The following is a 17,004-nucleotide window of genomic DNA, read 5'->3' as shown; positions in this document are numbered from 1 at the left end:
TTAACTCTGGGTTAAAAGAAATTTTGGAGCAGATATATGGCAATAACGCAGTAATTCGTATGCTTAGTGGGAAGGCTGTATCAAGAGCAAGAAGAGGACACATGTTAGTAGATGCTGCTTTGAACATATCAATATCAGAGGCTTTGAAAATACCTTTGCTACATCAATGGATAACTCCTACCAGTCAGGAACAGGCTGACACAAATCGGGAGCTGCCAGTAGAAGATGACACTGAATCTGCAAGGGATGAGATGAATGGTCTTATTGTCAGTGTTGGAGAAATATATAATAAAATAATGTCTGGTGATAGTGAAGATCAATATTTGGAAGATAGGTCAAGTACCTTATTACTAGATATAAATAGTAAGATAGAAAGTATCAAACACAAGTACAAGGTGGAAAGCAGAACCGGAGATTATGGGTACAGTACATGAAAATGGTCGACATTTTAAAGAATTTCCTTCGGACAGAGCACACCAGTGACTGGAATCTACATTTGTTAACTCTAAAGGATATGCTACCATACTTTGCTGCAGCAGGGCACAATTTGTACACAAACACAGCCTATGTACACCTTCAAAAAATGCAAGAAATTAAGGAGTCTCACCCGATTTACTTGTGTTTTGTTGGTATTTTAAAAGAGTGTCTAGTAATTTAAACGAGTCTGTACAAGTTTAACCATCTCTTACAAACATTGATAATGTATTCTTATAATATTCATAGCTTTACTACCTAAGGGACCTATTTTTATCATTTTGTAATAAATGGAAAATGAATAGAAACACGATCGGATGATTCCTGGTTTAAAAAACTATCCATTTGATGTGTATTTCACGGACATTGGAACCAAATTGGAAATTTGTAGATTTTGAGAGGAAATTCAATATGGCGGCCAATATGGCTGCTTTCCCATGCTTGAATTTCAATAGACTTTTGATATGTTGTTGCGGATATTATTCCAAATCTAAGACACCTTACTTTATTTCTTTTACAATTAGTTTGATGTTTTCACCTAAAATGACTGGACTAGTAATGTATTTTAGATTTTTCTGCAGGTATTTTACCATAGAGATCCGCTAGGGACGCCCAAGCTGCTGCACAAAACATTTTCGAGGAGTTTACCATAATTAATCATTTTTTTTTCGAACTTGGTATCTTTGGAATATGTGCTTATTATTCGTAAGGTTGCTAATTCTAAAGGCAATGAAACCTGATTCATGAATCTAAGTGACTTGATAGAATATGTAGTTTGGTTTCTTACCAATATTCGTGTTACATATGCTGTTTGAATTTTTTTTTTTTTATCTTCACATATGTTTCCAGTATTTCGATATTTCGAGAAACAACTCGAGGCAAGTGCATGCAATAGTTTACGAGGTACTTCTCGTAGATGTACCTTTACCCTGAGTACCACCAAATTTATAATGAATATCTTTTGCACGCAATTTTCTGAAGAAGAAAAAATCCCAAATTTCACTCGAATTTAAGAGTCATAAATACATGTATGTAGTATCGTTCCAGAGTCGGATTCATTCTTAATTCAATGATATACAAACAATGAACCTAAGTAAGATATGAAAAACTTCCTCAGTGAAAGGCCAGAATTGCCTTTATGGAAACATCTATTACCTGTGGTTATAAAAAAAAGATTGTAATTACAAAGAAATGGTGGGTGATGAAAATTTTCTGACATCATTGTGAGAATTCCTAGATAGAAATACAAAAGAAACGTCTGAATTTATGTATTTAACAAAATCATTGTCGACCAGTGTAACTGTGTAAATTATGGAATGCCTTTTTCGAGACTGAATTTCCACTTATATGGCGAGCACGAATTCTCTAACATTTCCAGGTTTCCCAGATCACGATCTACAATTCTTCAGGTCTTTATATAGCTTTATAAAAAATAGCAACAATAATTTTCTCGATATTGGATTCCTTATCAACTATGCATGTACACTCACGGAATTAATTTATTTAACCCCTTAATGAGCACCTTGATGAGATGGCAATATTGACCTGCAAAGTTTGGCAACGGTGTAGCAGGTCTTGGTATCCTGATATAATTATTGCGTCTAACAAAGGATATGTAGGTTTTATTTGGTTTATTCTTGAATATATTAAGGTGGTCTGGATTCGAACACGGATCTGTGAACCAAAAATTTGACGCTTAAACCAATGTATTATGGAGGTACTTATTTGGTCATTGCAACATCACAAGCAAACTAGCAGCAGTTTCAATTTTATGCTTTCTGTAGAACTTCTACCCAGAGCTGGATTAACCCATTTGGCTAGAAAAAATATGTGGCCCCCTGCTCACTTCGCCTAGTACATTTCTATGAAAGTACAGTAGGAAAGTTATGTTTCATATTTTTTGGTCATATTTTATTTTACGACGATTATTGTATTTTGTATGATTCTCTTTAGACAGCCAGTTGAGATTTTGATTAGAGTGAAGGTCCCCGTCCACCTGGAGGCCTGGGGGCTACAGACCCCTAAGCTCCACCCTTAATCCAGAACTGCTTCTACCCCAATTATTTCATCACCCTTTGAGATCTAGGATTTGCTACTTCGTAAGAAAACTTATAAATATCATACCACGTTAATATATACTCAAAGAATAAACTCAAATGCAACCAGCATATCCTTCGTTACATTCATTAGTAATGTCAGGATACCAAAGTTCTAGTACATCGTTCCCAAACTTTGCAGGTCAATATTGCCATCTCATCAAGGTGCCCATTAAGGAGGTAAGTCAATTAATTCCGTGAGTGTACATGCATATAGGGTGTGTTTAGGTAGAGAAGTTTTGCAAAACAAATTAATATATTTTATAAGATGTCTTCTGCCAATATGTCGGCAAGGGGAAACAAGAAATAGACTTTGAGAAATAAAAATCCGTACTTAACATTTCCTCAACTTTCCAATTTTCTTAAGCTTTTCATAAAATTATCTGTCTTTTCCAGGATTTTTTTTTTTTTTTTTGTGAGTAAAGTGAATTCCCTGATTTTCCAGGTCAGTGGGAATCCTGATAATCATTATTGCTACAAGTCAGTAATTCGCTTGTCGAACGAATGTTTAGTGCAATGAAAGTCTTATGATCAAATTATAGAAAGAGAATACCAACAAAACTTTTGACAGCTGACATTTTTGTTCAGATGAAATTGAAAATGAAAAATGTCAATTTCTTCATAAAGTGTATAAGGAAAATGGAAAATAGGATTCTTCTTCAGCAGCAAGGAGCTGCAATATATATATATATATATATATATATATATATATATATATATATATATATATATATATATATATATGAATAACTAAGTAGGTATTTATAATTAGTAATGTTTGTGTTATTTTCACATAGATTGATATCAGGTATGATTACAGGAGGTGGTCCGAGGCAGAATTCTTTCCCACGCCTCAGAGCTACGAAATTCCCCTCCCCCGGGATAAACCTACAATTGTGCTCAGTAAGGGTTATCAGTATTTTCTAAGTACTACTTTAATCCCCTGCTTTATTTATATCCCCCAGGGAGATAAAATCTGAAATCATCACTGATTGATACAGTAACATTTGCCTAATAGTAATGGAAGTGTTAGTTAGGACTAGTAATTATAAGTATTAGAAGTACCAGTGGTAATAACAAATACAAAACAAAATAAAATCAGTTTGAAATTTGGCCCCAACTACACTCTCCCGCAATTACGCTACCGGTCTCCGCACTTGTCTTCGGTTCAATCTGTCAGCTCTAAATACACAATAGTGCATAATACTTTCCAATCATTGACAGTTTCTCCATTTTCGTTTCAGCACAAAGATCTCCTCAGTACCAGGCGTCTCTGATGTCACCATCACCCGGCGATCTAATGCACACCAGCGCAACTGCCGACATTCCGCTCAACTATAATCAATTAATACCAACTGCAATGTCTCCACCTCCGCCATACGACGCTGCAGTAGGAAAGGTAAGCAGGCTGCTTAGGTTTTGTAAGGAATAAGACTCTCACAATTAAGGACTTGAAGTACGGAAGCCATATTACCCTAAACTAAAATATCTGTTGCATACTAATGTATTTTTCGACATTCGTTTTATAGATGATTTAAAAAAAAAAAAAAGTCGCACGGGCAATCTTATCGCAACGTGGTTTATTTAGGGTTATCATATGACTTTTTTTTTTTTTTAAAAAAAAAGAGGTTTAGAGCAAAAGTTTAATAAATCTCTTAATAGCAAAACGAGAAAATATAATTTATACTTAGAGTAAACTTTTACAATACCAATTAAGTTTGTTTCCCTCGCGCGTTCACTTGGATGCATTCTATTTTCTTGTAAATTGAACATTGCAAGAATATTAATATTAATAATTATTAGACTTCCAAACTACGCTAAGCGTACGTATCGGAAGTCGTATAGAACGGCTATGTTCGTCTGTTTCTCAACAGGTATCAGCAAAAACTCTAACAGATATAGAGAAGTGTTTTATTTAATCCATTCAGCGTTCCAAAAATAGGTTCCATCTCGTCCGTTAACTGTCTATTCAAACCGGATGTGGTAGTAATTTTCGGTTTCAACGTTGATTACCATTTTACAAAACCCATAACAGATCTCGAAAAGTATTTGTTTGGGGGGGGGGGGGAGGTCGATTCAGCGTCTCAAGAAAACATATCTTTCTTCGCATCTCTGTACTAAAACCGGCAGTGAATGAAATTACTACTATTTTCTGTTTCAATATTCATCTCCATAAAGCAAAAGTACCAAGAGATAGCCCATCAACAGGTTCCATCTAGTATACTCTGTTAATCCGCTGTTTAAACAAGGAATGACAAATATTAACCATTTCGAATTCGAACGTTGATCATTAGAGAACAAAAACGGTAGTAGACAACAATAAATTGTTTTGTGCAACCAGATTAAACATCCCAAGAATATATTTTTTCAACCTAATCTCTGTATTCAAGGTAGAACTTGTAGGAATCTACTACTACTTCCCCTTCCAGCATTCCACGAAAACGTTTCTTCTCGACCTCTATCCCTCTATTCAAGCTGAAAGTGTTGGAAATTTACGATTTCTGGTAGTGGACGATAGCACGTGATATTTTGAGTAAAACTGTCGGCGAATATATATATATATATATATATATATATATATATATATATATATATATATATATATATATATATATATATACATATATATATATATATATATATATATATATATATATATATATATATATATATATATAAATTACGTACATGTTAAGCAACCACAACTGGCTGTGTATCATCCGTTGATACAGAGATTTTAAAGAGGATAATTTTGATAGGCAGAAAGCGTTTTACAAAAATAATAGCTTAAAATAAGAAGAAAATTTGAAAATCTTACGTTGTTATTGTATTTGTAACTTTGATATTGTAATTATTTTCTATTGTTTCCAAACGTTTCTTTTTCCTAATGATGTTCATCTTCGTAATTGTTAAAGTAAACATTAACACCGTAATAAATTATAAAACATGCTAAGGAAGACTCACCAGCGTTTTATTATAGGAATATTATAATTTTATATTTTATTATATAATTACAGAAATACCTTACATAATGCAGTGCCATGCCGTGGGGGGAAAGTGGGGTGTTGGCCCCAGGCGTCAAAGTAAGGGGGATCAAAATTCGTGAGGAAGAAAGAAAAGAAAGAAAGAGGAAACAAAGGAAAAATTACTTGGAATATTTTAGATCAACAGCAGTATTTTTCAATCTAATATTTAATTTGAACAGGATCAGAAAATGCGTGTGCACATATATAAAATGGGAGGAAAAAGTAATGAAAAGTGCTCAAAATCAGGGTTTATTTTTGAAAATTTCCTGACGCTTCGCGGCAACCATGGTGGCGCCTCGCAGCTGGTCTGTTGACCTCACTCATATGAACGGGGGCGCCGTCGTATAATCTCGCCCCGGGCGCTGATTTTTAACGGCACAGCATTGACATCATGTGATTTAGAACAACGCAGGTCTTGCTGTAATGCGGTTTATGTTATTAGTATCAAGCAGTAAGACTTATACGGTTATTACGGACGGATGTACCGTTACTTTCTACGATAACTTTCGAGCGAAAGTTATTTTTTTTATTTTTTTATTTTTATTTTGTAATTGATAGATAGAACAATGATCTCGAGCAGCTTTCTTTGAGTGAGTCAATTCGCTAACATCTTAACGGATAACGGCGACTTTAACGGCAGCTATTCATAACCCATTTTCTAGTATTGAAACAAAGATGTTAGTAGTTACGCGTCTCGCCGTTAGATGACAGCAACCATCCTCGTCCAGTAGTTGCCATCTATCGGACGAAATTAGAACTTCACTTAATCTTCCTTACTGTTTACTAGAGTTTATTACACATATTTACGTAGAGATGCAAAAAAACCGGCTTTTTTGAATCGGTGGTTTTTTGCACATAAAAAGCCGGCTTTTTTGAAAAAAAAAAAAACGAGAATTTTGGAAATTTTGGCTTTTTTCATTTTCATGATTTTTCTGTTTAAATAGCTTTCTTATAGTATACTCTAAAGTTAAATAAGATTCCATGACTTGAATGCCATATTTCGCTCTGGAATTCACCATCATGATGGATGGAGCACATGATTTATGAATTAAAGTAAACATAAAGTACGTAGTGTTTGAGGGCAATTTTAGAAGTTACTTAACTTTATTTTAACTTCTGAATTATCGACATTTTTTCTTCTCTAGATCATTTATTTTTAGTCATCCGTGTTTCACTTCTTAGAGCTTAGCACTCTAGCTTCTAGCACATAGTTAAACTTATGTTTTTCAATATATCCATCAGAGCGTACGTTTTTCAATATGTCTGTCAGAGCGTACTTCCACATTTCCGTTATACTGTAGCTGTGCAATGATTTAACAATAATCTTCTGGACACAACCTTGAATATCATTTGATAGAAATAATCAGTATAGGATTTAGAAAAATATTGGGAGGGTTTTTTTCTGAGTAATGTTTGTTTTTTCTAAAAATTCCTAACTTTTATTTAAGAGGAGCTTAAATTTATGAGTACAGGCATAACAAATATTTCGTTTCGTTTGTATATTGAGTTATAATCTTCCAGATACAACTTTGAAGACCATTTTATACTGAAAATCAGTGGCGGATTTAGAAAAGTATTTTGGGAGGGGCTTTTCTTATTAATGCTTAGTTTTTCTAAAAATTCATATATATATTTTTTTTTTATTTGAGGGCAGCTTGAAGTTTATGAGCAAAGGCAAAACTAATATTTAGTTTGTTTTAGAAATTCCCTAATTTCGGGATAGAGGCTTCAATCCGAAAGACATCCCCACCCCAACCCTCTTCGCAAACCCATCACTGCTGGTAATTAATAATAACAAAGATTTAAAAACGATTAGAAAGTAAGTCGGCCAGGACTCAAGCACACGCACTATCTCTACATTCACAGATGGAATTAAGAAAAACTTTTGCCAAATGGTCGAATGCGGGGTCGAATCCCGGACTTCACGATAGAAGCGCGAAAGCTAACCACTCACTCATGTTTGTTGTGCAGTTGTGCTTAACTTAAATGTATTCTCTCTCTCTCTCTCTCTCTCTCTTTCTCTGTGGCCACAAAAGCTCTCCATTGACTTCTGTCCTTATCCAATTCAATTCAGTTTCTACTCTGTATTCCTATTTCTGTTAGATCCATCTTAATATTGTCCTCCCATCTGGGCCTAGGTTTTCCTAATGGACGTTTCCCGATTGGATTTCCAGTTAAAACTTTGAAAGCGTTCCTACTTTCTTCCATTCTGGTTACATGACCTGCTCACCTGAGCCTCCTAGACTTGATGACAATAACGATGTTTGGTAAACCGTATAAATTATGTAGTTCCTCGTTATGAAGTTTCCGCCATTCCCCATTCCCGTTCCTCTTGGGTCCAACTATTCGTCTCAGAATTTTATTCTCAAATAATTTCAGTCTGTGTTCTTTCCTCAGCGTAAGCGACCATGTTTCACAACCATAAAGCATAACAGGCATGATTATCATTTTATATATTTTAAGCTTTAAATTCCTTGACAGAATTCGCGACGACAAATTATTTTGAACTGAATAATAACAAGAATTTCCTGATTTTAGTCGACATTTAATTTCTTTGTGGGTATGATTTTGGTCTGGTAATACTGATCCAAGATATTTGAAAGTATCCACTGTGTCGAAAGTATTAATTGATATTTTAACGCATTCATTATTTGCCGTAACTTCCTTGTGAACTTCCTTGTATTTAGATTTCTCTGCATTTACTCATGTCCCTACAAGCGTTTAATAAGGCCTCTGCATTTCTTTCGATCGTTCTATAAGATTTACATCATCAGTATACACCATAACATGATGAATACCATTCAACTCTAGGCCCTGGTTCCTATCTTTGATTTTTCTTATAGCGTACTCCGGAACAAAGCTGAATAATAACGACGATAACGCATATCCTTGTTTCAGGGCAATCTCGACGTGAAAGCTCGCATTTTTCTACTCGGATTTTACTCTGGAATTCATTTAAATACTTAATAAATCTAGCTTTTTCGGTATCAATAAACAGTTGATGTACTGGGTAATATATGCCCATTCCTTTCGAGTATTTGTCGAATGGGAAATATCTGGTCGATTCCGACTAAATCCACACTGATAATCTCCAATAATTTCATCTGCGTATGGGGTCAATCTTATTAATAGAATGTTAAGAGAAATGCCTTGATAATTATTATAATCAAAATTGTCGTCTTTCTTGTGAATTGGAACAGTGATTGATTCTTCCACTCTTTTTAAATGTATTCCATAGTTTTTCTTTTTTATATATAAAAAAGTTTCGTAACTATATGTTGAATTTTCTTGTTAAAAATTCAGAAACCTTCAGGACTGGGTAAACCGTGATGGTGGTTATATATTCTACAGCCTAGAAAACCATACGCTCAGATGAACCGTCTACTAAGTATATGATCCATGAACAGAAAATTCGATACTTTCCCGATTCTGAACAAGCTTAAGGAAGTCAGTGCATTACAGAATTTGGAGCTTTACCGATTTTGCAGATCCGAAGCACCTGATAGGTGATAACATATTATTACGTATGTGATCAATCAGTGAAAAATTTGTTCGAAATATTCATACAATGTATATGAAAGTTAAAACTTAACTAAAAAAATTTCAACAATGTAGAAAACCACCCGAAACGAAACTCTTGATGTGCAGATTTCTCTCATGTTTTTCTTTATATTGCTTCAGAAAGAGGGTGTGTGATATTTTGAAGTAAAAATACTACATACAATTTTGCTAGTTCAATTGTGTATCATTTTCTAAAGTACTTATTGTATATAAGAGGTTAAAATACTGTATCATTACATATATTGATTAATCCTTTCGAATTCGTAATGTAAATATGTTAAGAATTTTAAAAAATCTTTTTGAAATTCATGGTTTATTTTCGAGGTTTCATATTATTATCTGCATCAACCACTATTTAAATGAGTTTTTTGTTGTAGAGACGCGAAACAAAGTCTGCTTTATCAGTTTAAAGCAAAATTTTCAAAAAAGCCCAAAATTTCCCAAGCAAAAAAGCGAAGCAGAAAAAACCGAGTTTCTTTCCAAAAAAGCCGGTTTTTTTTCGACCCCTTGCATCTCTATATTTACGATGTTGCTAATTCACTATTTAAAAAATAAAAGAAAATAACGATATGAAAGCAATAAACAGCACGTATGCATCTATACAGGGTGTATCAAACTTTGGGGCCATAGACAAACTAAATTATAAGTAAAAAAACAAGAGAGGGAAAATGTTGGAAATGGATGGTTTTCAACCTAAAATGGTGAATGTTTCCAAGCGCACCATCCGTTTAGCTTTCACACTGAAGGAAGAGCTATTAGTGAAGCACCATGTGTTAAGCAACGTTGCAGTTGAGTAAACTGTTCTCTTGGACCCTTACCATACCAATAATACATCATTGTTGGGAAACGAATTCGAAGTATTCTACGCTCCTCACATAATAATAAGCGCATTGCATTTGTGGTTTTTTTTTTTTTTTTTTTGCAAGGCCTTACGTTCGGTTCGAACAACCTGCTAAACTGAAAACGTTGCTTTCAAACATAAGCTGCCTTATCAGTGTGGTGCCTAAATAGCTGGTGCGATTGGACAAATTTCAGCATTTCAGATTGAAAAAACACCTATTTCTAACAACTTTCTTCTCTTTCCATCTTTTCCTATCTTTACTTATAATAGAGTTGGTCTATGGTCCCATATATTTGATTCACCCGGTATATGGAAATAGAAATACTGTACATCTAAGTTTAATCGAAGAATTAACTTGATATATGACGATACTAACTACAAGTGAAAAATGAGGATAACGTTGGGCTAGTGAAATGTAGACGAATGATCTGACGGCCATGCGACGAAACTCATCAAGGGCTCGAGACCCTCTAAATTATTTTTTTAATTCAAATTATACAATACAATAATCCGTAGAAATGTTCAAACATTTGTGATCATGAGCGTTTTTAACTGTTGTCGGTGTTTCTGTATTCGTTAGGATTAGGATTACGAATCAGATTTCTGAGTTTTCGGCATCTATAGCCATGTTAGGCCGCCATTTATGAGGAATGACGTCCCTCAGCAATCGCACTGCCCGGGTAATTAGAGAGGAAGAAACGAATAGGGAAAGAAGGAAGCGGCATGGCACTTTTAGGTTAGGTACCATCCCGGCATTTGCCTGATGTGAATGACGAAATCCCACGAAAAACCTCACTTAGCATTCTGGCCTGAAAAAAGTTAAAAGGGTCCCCACCGGAAATCGACTGCTCACACTTCTATATTCGTGTCTCTATTGTGTCCGGTAGAAATTCAGAAAGTATGAAAAAGAGAGTTGAATATTTATTTTTTTTTAAAAAAAAGGTCGTGTGATGGATCTCTGATTTGATCCCACGCTAGGTGAGTTTCTGATGGACAACATTGTGTCCGTGGGTTGTCTCGAATATCTGCCATTTCCTCCCAATTCTCATTCAATCCAGGGATAAAAGTGGATCTGAAGAGGTAGGGGAGAACACAACGTCACGCCGTCCCCCGTGCCTATCTTTACTTATTGTAATTTTTAGGAAGTAAAGGGACGCCATAGATATTTTCTTGGAAGTAGGGAACGACATTCCCTGCGTTCGCCCTCAGTTTTACCAAGTGAAAGACAAGTTCTCCCTCAAGACATGTGAAAGACATCTTGATAAAAATCGACAAGAGGTACCATAAATGGGAATTTTTTTTTTTTGGGGGGGGGTTATTTTTTCAATATCTCGCACCGTTTGCAACATTGAGCCTACTTCCAGTTGAAGTTTCTAATTCATGTATGATCAGTGTTTTCTTTCTTCTTGCATGCAGTTTGTAATAAGCAAATACATTACATACATAATTAATTATAATGTCAGTTATGTATGGTGTTCATTGGGCAAAACACTCTTTTTCATTACCGGTATCATTTGGCCATAAAACAAACGTCTGAGAGATATACAACCCTTGTATACAATTATGTTGTGTTGGAGTGTATAACTCGTAAGATTTGATGCTTTACTTTTTTAAAATTTCAACACTTCCAGTGTACCCTTAAGAAATGTAATCAAGAAATAACGGCCCCGTTTTTTTTAATATTCAATGAGAACTGGACAATCTACACAAAATTTGGAATCGACCAGTGAAAATGCACGTTTCTAGCACTTGTAGTTTTCGAGATCTCATTGTCGAAATGATTGGAGACGAACATATAGACTTTTCTTTGGAGACGAACATATAAACCTAGCTTTTTTTTTTCTTTTTTTTTACAGATTGCTGAAAAAATTACTTCAAAATATAAGTGAGCAGTAATAAAGAATCAGATTAGGAAATGCATTTTTCTTCTCATTGTAGAATGAATGACACAAAGTAAATGAGAAAATTTGTATCTTATGGTAATAAAACTAATGAAATGGTGCTCGTTACAAGGGAAATTTTACTAAATGACAGCTCAGAGAGAAACGAAAGGATGGCATTGCTTTTCTGATCAGTACTAAGGATAGCATTCATGTGTGTTAGCTGTCGCAAGGATTATATGTGTTGAATTTTTAAGCCAGCCGTCGATGAGAAAGAGAAATTTCCGAAACTCCTACTCTTGTCTGTCAATGACTAAATTTAAATGACAGTTCATGTTTTGCGAAAAGGAAATTAACTCTGCTGAGAATTACATGCATCCGGACCGGTAGCCGCCTTAGAGTGTCTTCAAACGCTGCACTTAGTGCTTTCTCTGACAACGAAGCGATCTGATACTTGGGATCAAACCGTATTACTAACGATAAATACTGAAATCCATCTAGTTGCTGCTGAAGCTCGGAAGTGTCACTCCAAATTCAGCCGTTCTGGTTCGTTCCTGTCGCCTTTGGCCAATTGCCTTCGTCCAGCGGAAGGCACCCTGAAGATCAACAGAAACTGCAAACTAAATAACTAACTAACTCTATGACCTACGGAGCCTGGAAGTTCAGTGCCACATTCACGAAGGCTCCCCATTGACTTCTGTCCTTAGCCAACTGGATCCAGTTTCTACTTTCTATTTCTATTTCTGCGAGATCTATGTTAATTTTTTCCTCTCGTCTGTGCCTAGGTTTTTCTAATATCCTTTTCCGATTAAACTTCCAGTTAAAACTTTGAAAGCGTTCCTGCTCCATTCCATTCTGGTTACATGAACTGCCCACCTGAACCTCCTAGACTTGATGACCATAACAATGTTTGGTAAATGATATAAATTATGCACTTCCTCATTATGAAGTTTCCACCATTTCCCATTCCCGTGGGTTTTCTCGGGGTACTTCCGTCTCCACCCGCATTCTCGTTCCACCAATTAATCCATCATCACTCACTTTGAATAATTCGTCTCCTTTAATCTCAAACTGAAAGATTTAATTTCATTACATTTTCCCATTCCTGTTACTCCTGGGTCCGAATATTCGCCTCACGCTTTTTTTTATTCTCAAATACTTCTAGTCTGTGTTCTTTCATCAAAATAAACGACCATGCTTCTCAACCAGACAATACAACAGGCTTGATTATTGTTTTATATATTTTAATCTTCAAATTCTTCGACAGGATTCGCGAAAACAAAAGATTTTGAACTAAATAATAACACAAATTCTCTGCTTTCAATCGACATTTAGTTCCTTCGTGGATATGGTTTTGGTATGTTAATATTGATTCTAGACATTTGAAAATATCCAATTTGCCGAAAGTATCATCCGATATTTTGGCATATCCATAATTTCCAGCATTACGATCCCGGTGAATTTCTATGTATTTATTTTCTCCCTCCATTTACTTCCAACCCAAGTCCCTGTAAGCGTTTAATAAAAAAAAAACTTCATTTTTTCTATAGTCTAATTATCCTATCATATCCTATCAGATTTACACCTTCAGCATACTCCATAGCCTGGTGAATACCATTCAGTTCTAGGCCCTGGTTGGTATTTTTGATTCTCCAAAAGAAACTGCAAGCATTGCAAAAAATTTAAATATGGGTACACCAACACACGCTTTACCCGTTGCCATTCCAGAGGGGGCCAAAGTTGATGGTAGGGATTTCTGGAGGGAATTTTCCAGACATTCTCTCAATTTTCCCTGTTCAAGTGCGTTCCCAAGACATAGTACCTCTGGAAAGCTGTGAACACTAACCCCCTGTAAACATTGACTGCGGAATGTAGATCAAACGAAAAGACAACAGTTTCCTACATGAGTTGACGGTTAAAAAAAAGAAGAAACATGGTTAAATATCATTGATATAGCAAGCAGCAAGAGCAAGGAGTACTTACGGACTTTTTTGACAAGTGTGCATTTTGACTTTTCTCGCCTTCTGCTGATAGCGGCATTCTTCACCAATGCTGCTGTGGGTGTGATAAGACAGTGTTACAACTAGAGGAAAGAAACGAGCTTGAGAGCCTTGACTGGACTAACCATTCATCCTACTTTATTTTACTTCACAACAACAAATTTCCAGTTGAATTTATGAACAAAACACCTCCTAGAGTATGACGTCATTCCTTAATACGTCGACCCCCTTCTGCTCAAAAACACAAAACGCTGTTTCTTTTTTCAGGCCTTTGGGAGCAGCTACAGGTCTGTAAATTTTTGTGTATAAAATTATGACCCTGGACTACATGCACATACAAATTGAGACTTCTACGTCAGTTGTTTCCTCTTCCCAAACATGTCTTCAATGTCCAAAAATGTTGATACTGTAGACCAGGCCTACCCATGAATTGGCTCCCGGAGCCGAAGCGTGAGCGAGCACGAGCGGAGATAAGAACAGGTGAGCACAGGTGGCTGGTAGCTTCGCCCCTTCCACTGCATCCGATAAGTGTTGCCAACCACACATGATGGCAAAACACCTACGGCCAAGCCTGGTCAGAAATTCGCACGATGTTGAAGCATTCAGCAGACGCAAGCGTGAAATGTGCAGGTGTGCTCTCCCCCTCCCCATTTCGAAAGCAATGACGCGAAAACACTGCAGGAAATAAAATTGGTACGTTTTTTGATCGAGGAAGACGCATCATAGAGGTTACAGTTAGCGTTGAAGTAACTAACAAATGAACAAGAAAGAAAGAAAGAAACTAATATTAAACATGTCAGCTTACAGACGTAAAAACGACTGCAAAAATCGGAAACGAATTGTTTCAGGCCTTTTTAGCTTGCTTACACAATTCGTGACGTTGTATTACATTAGCACTCGGTCTGTAACTTGTTACTCGCTTCACGTTTGCTAAGTTATGAACGCCTTTCGTTGCTAGATTGATAGCAGAATGACGGGAGGTTGAAAATAATAATAATAATAATAATAATAATAATAATAATAATAATAATAATAATAATAATAATAATAATAATAATAATAATAATAATAATAAGATCGTGTTCGAAATATGCATAATACCTGCTTAAGTTCTGCCATAAATTGCCACTGGATGCTAATGTAGGCAAAGAAACAGAGATGAGGAACAATTCGAAAATCAGATTATTTGAGTAGATTTTATTCGAAAATATATTATTCAATTAGAAATCATCCAAATAGTCTATACTTATTAGATTTCCGTAGCTACAAAATATAAACATTGTAATAGCTTTTATAACTTTAAATCCGAGATCGTAGACAAAGGTCCCAAAAGAAAAATACTTGTTGCACATTCCCAAAAGTTCGAAAAACGCAATCACATTTGCCCAAGCGTACTCAAGTATCTTAACGCCACAAGAGACAAATGTCTAACAGTAGCAAATCAAAATTCAAACCAACAGAACACGAAAACGCACAAAGAGGCCGAATGTGTATAAAGTTAGAAACACAGAAAAAATAAAATACACTATAAACACTAGTAACTGACAAGTGTTTTACTTCAAGCCTTGTTCTCTGAGGCAGATGTACCGCACAATTTCTTCATAAGTGTCTCTATACGAGGTGATATTGTTTGCTTACAGCTTAGACGTAACAAACATTCCAGGTGATGGTTGGACAACGAACTTCTCTGGTTTGATTTCGTCAGTCGCATTTTTGAAAATAATTGCTCACACACATACGTCGAACCAAACATTGACATAATATTGGCAGCATTTCTATGCAGTCGCGGAAATCCACATCGAGGGAAATTCCTATAGAACTCTTGTAAATTGCTTTTCTGATGGAATTTCTCTTTAAATTCGTTGTCGCACACTAAGTCTATAAGTTCCAACTAAACATCAGAAGGAGCGTCTGCAATGTTTGTAGAGAATGGGGTGGCAAATACCCTGAAGCTCATCTCCAAACATTTTATGTCCTGAAATCTGGTTTCAAACTCGTCCTTAAGGCTAAGCAGCAAACTGCGGTAATGAGTCAAGTCAAGTAGTTTACCGGATTCTTGTAAGGTGCCTAAGCTGCGAAAGCGAACCAAAATCTTCTTTTCAAATTGCTGCGCCCAAAGGGATAGCTTCATTTTGAACGCTTCGACGCGATCGCACATATTTGTAATTAGCAGATGTTGACCCTGCAATGAGAGGTTAAGAGCATTGAGATGAGTAGTTATGTCTGCCAAAAACGCAAGGTTGCATCTCCATTGGTCGTCTTTCAGTTCTGGCACGGAATGATCGTTCATATCGAGAAACATATCAATGTCGTTTAGTAACTGAAAGAACTGGTTTAACAAGTTCCCACGGCTCAGCCAGCGCACCTCAGTATAATAAGGTATGTCTCCGTATGCACTGTTTAGGTCTTTGAGGAAGGATTTAAATTGGCGATTTCTCAGTCCATGTTTTCTGAGGTAGCTAGTGGTACGAACTACAACGTCCATGACATCGTTCATCGTTACATTCTTTGCACACAATTGTTCCTGATGCAACATACAATGAATTCCCCTGATATCATGCGACACCCCAAGCTCTTGCAGTTTTTGTTTTAGTCGCGCCACGAACCCTGCTTCCTTCCCAACCATAGCAGGTGCCCCATCGGTCGCTACAGAAACCAGTGCATTCCACGCAAGGCCTGTATTTTCGACACTTTCTTCAACACACGCAATAATGTCAGCGCCCGTTGTGGTGCCCTTCATAGGTACTATGTGCAACAGTTCCTCTCGAATCTCCAGCTCACTATGTACACCACGAATAAAGATAGCAAGCTGCGCAGTATCTGTAACATCCGTACTTTCGTCGAGCGCCAGGGAAAATGCAATAAACGTTTTCGAAAGATCCGATAGCTGGCTCAAAACATCATCTGCAAGATGTTCTATGCGTCGCGTAATAGTCTGTCGGGAAAGTGGAACCGATTCGAACTGCTGTATTTGAGATGGACAAAAGTTTTCTGCTGATATTACTATACACTTCTTTATTAGGTCTCCGTCTGTGAAAGGACACAACAATCTCGCAATATGCAACGCAATTTTGTAACTCACCCGCACAGAGGCTTCACACGTTCTATCCCCGTCTTCCTTTTCCG

The 17,004-nt window shown here is 36.1% G+C and overlaps 1 protein-coding gene across 4 annotated transcripts in view; it reads left to right on the top strand.

Annotated features, from left to right (window-relative positions):
* LOC145668446 (uncharacterized) overlaps nt 1-17,004 on the top strand; it is a 272,604-nt gene that overhangs the window by 197,185 nt on the left and 58,415 nt on the right. For all 4 annotated transcript variants that reach the window (XM_081736322.1, XM_081736323.1, XM_081736320.1 and 1 more), the window contains one exon: nt 3,815-3,969. In XM_081736322.1, the coding sequence (XP_081592448.1) occupies nt 3,815-3,969 (155 nt within the window). The remainder of the gene's footprint in view (nt 1-3,814; nt 3,970-17,004) is intronic.

Source organism: Thermobia domestica, chromosome 13 (assembly GCF_964235325.1).
Source record: "Thermobia domestica chromosome 13, izTheDome1.hap1.1, whole genome shotgun sequence".
Classification (NCBI taxonomy): Eukaryota; Metazoa; Arthropoda; class Insecta; order Zygentoma; family Lepismatidae; genus Thermobia; species Thermobia domestica.
The sequence above is the reverse complement of the archived record's forward strand: the minus strand, read 5'-3'. Positions and strand labels throughout refer to the sequence as shown.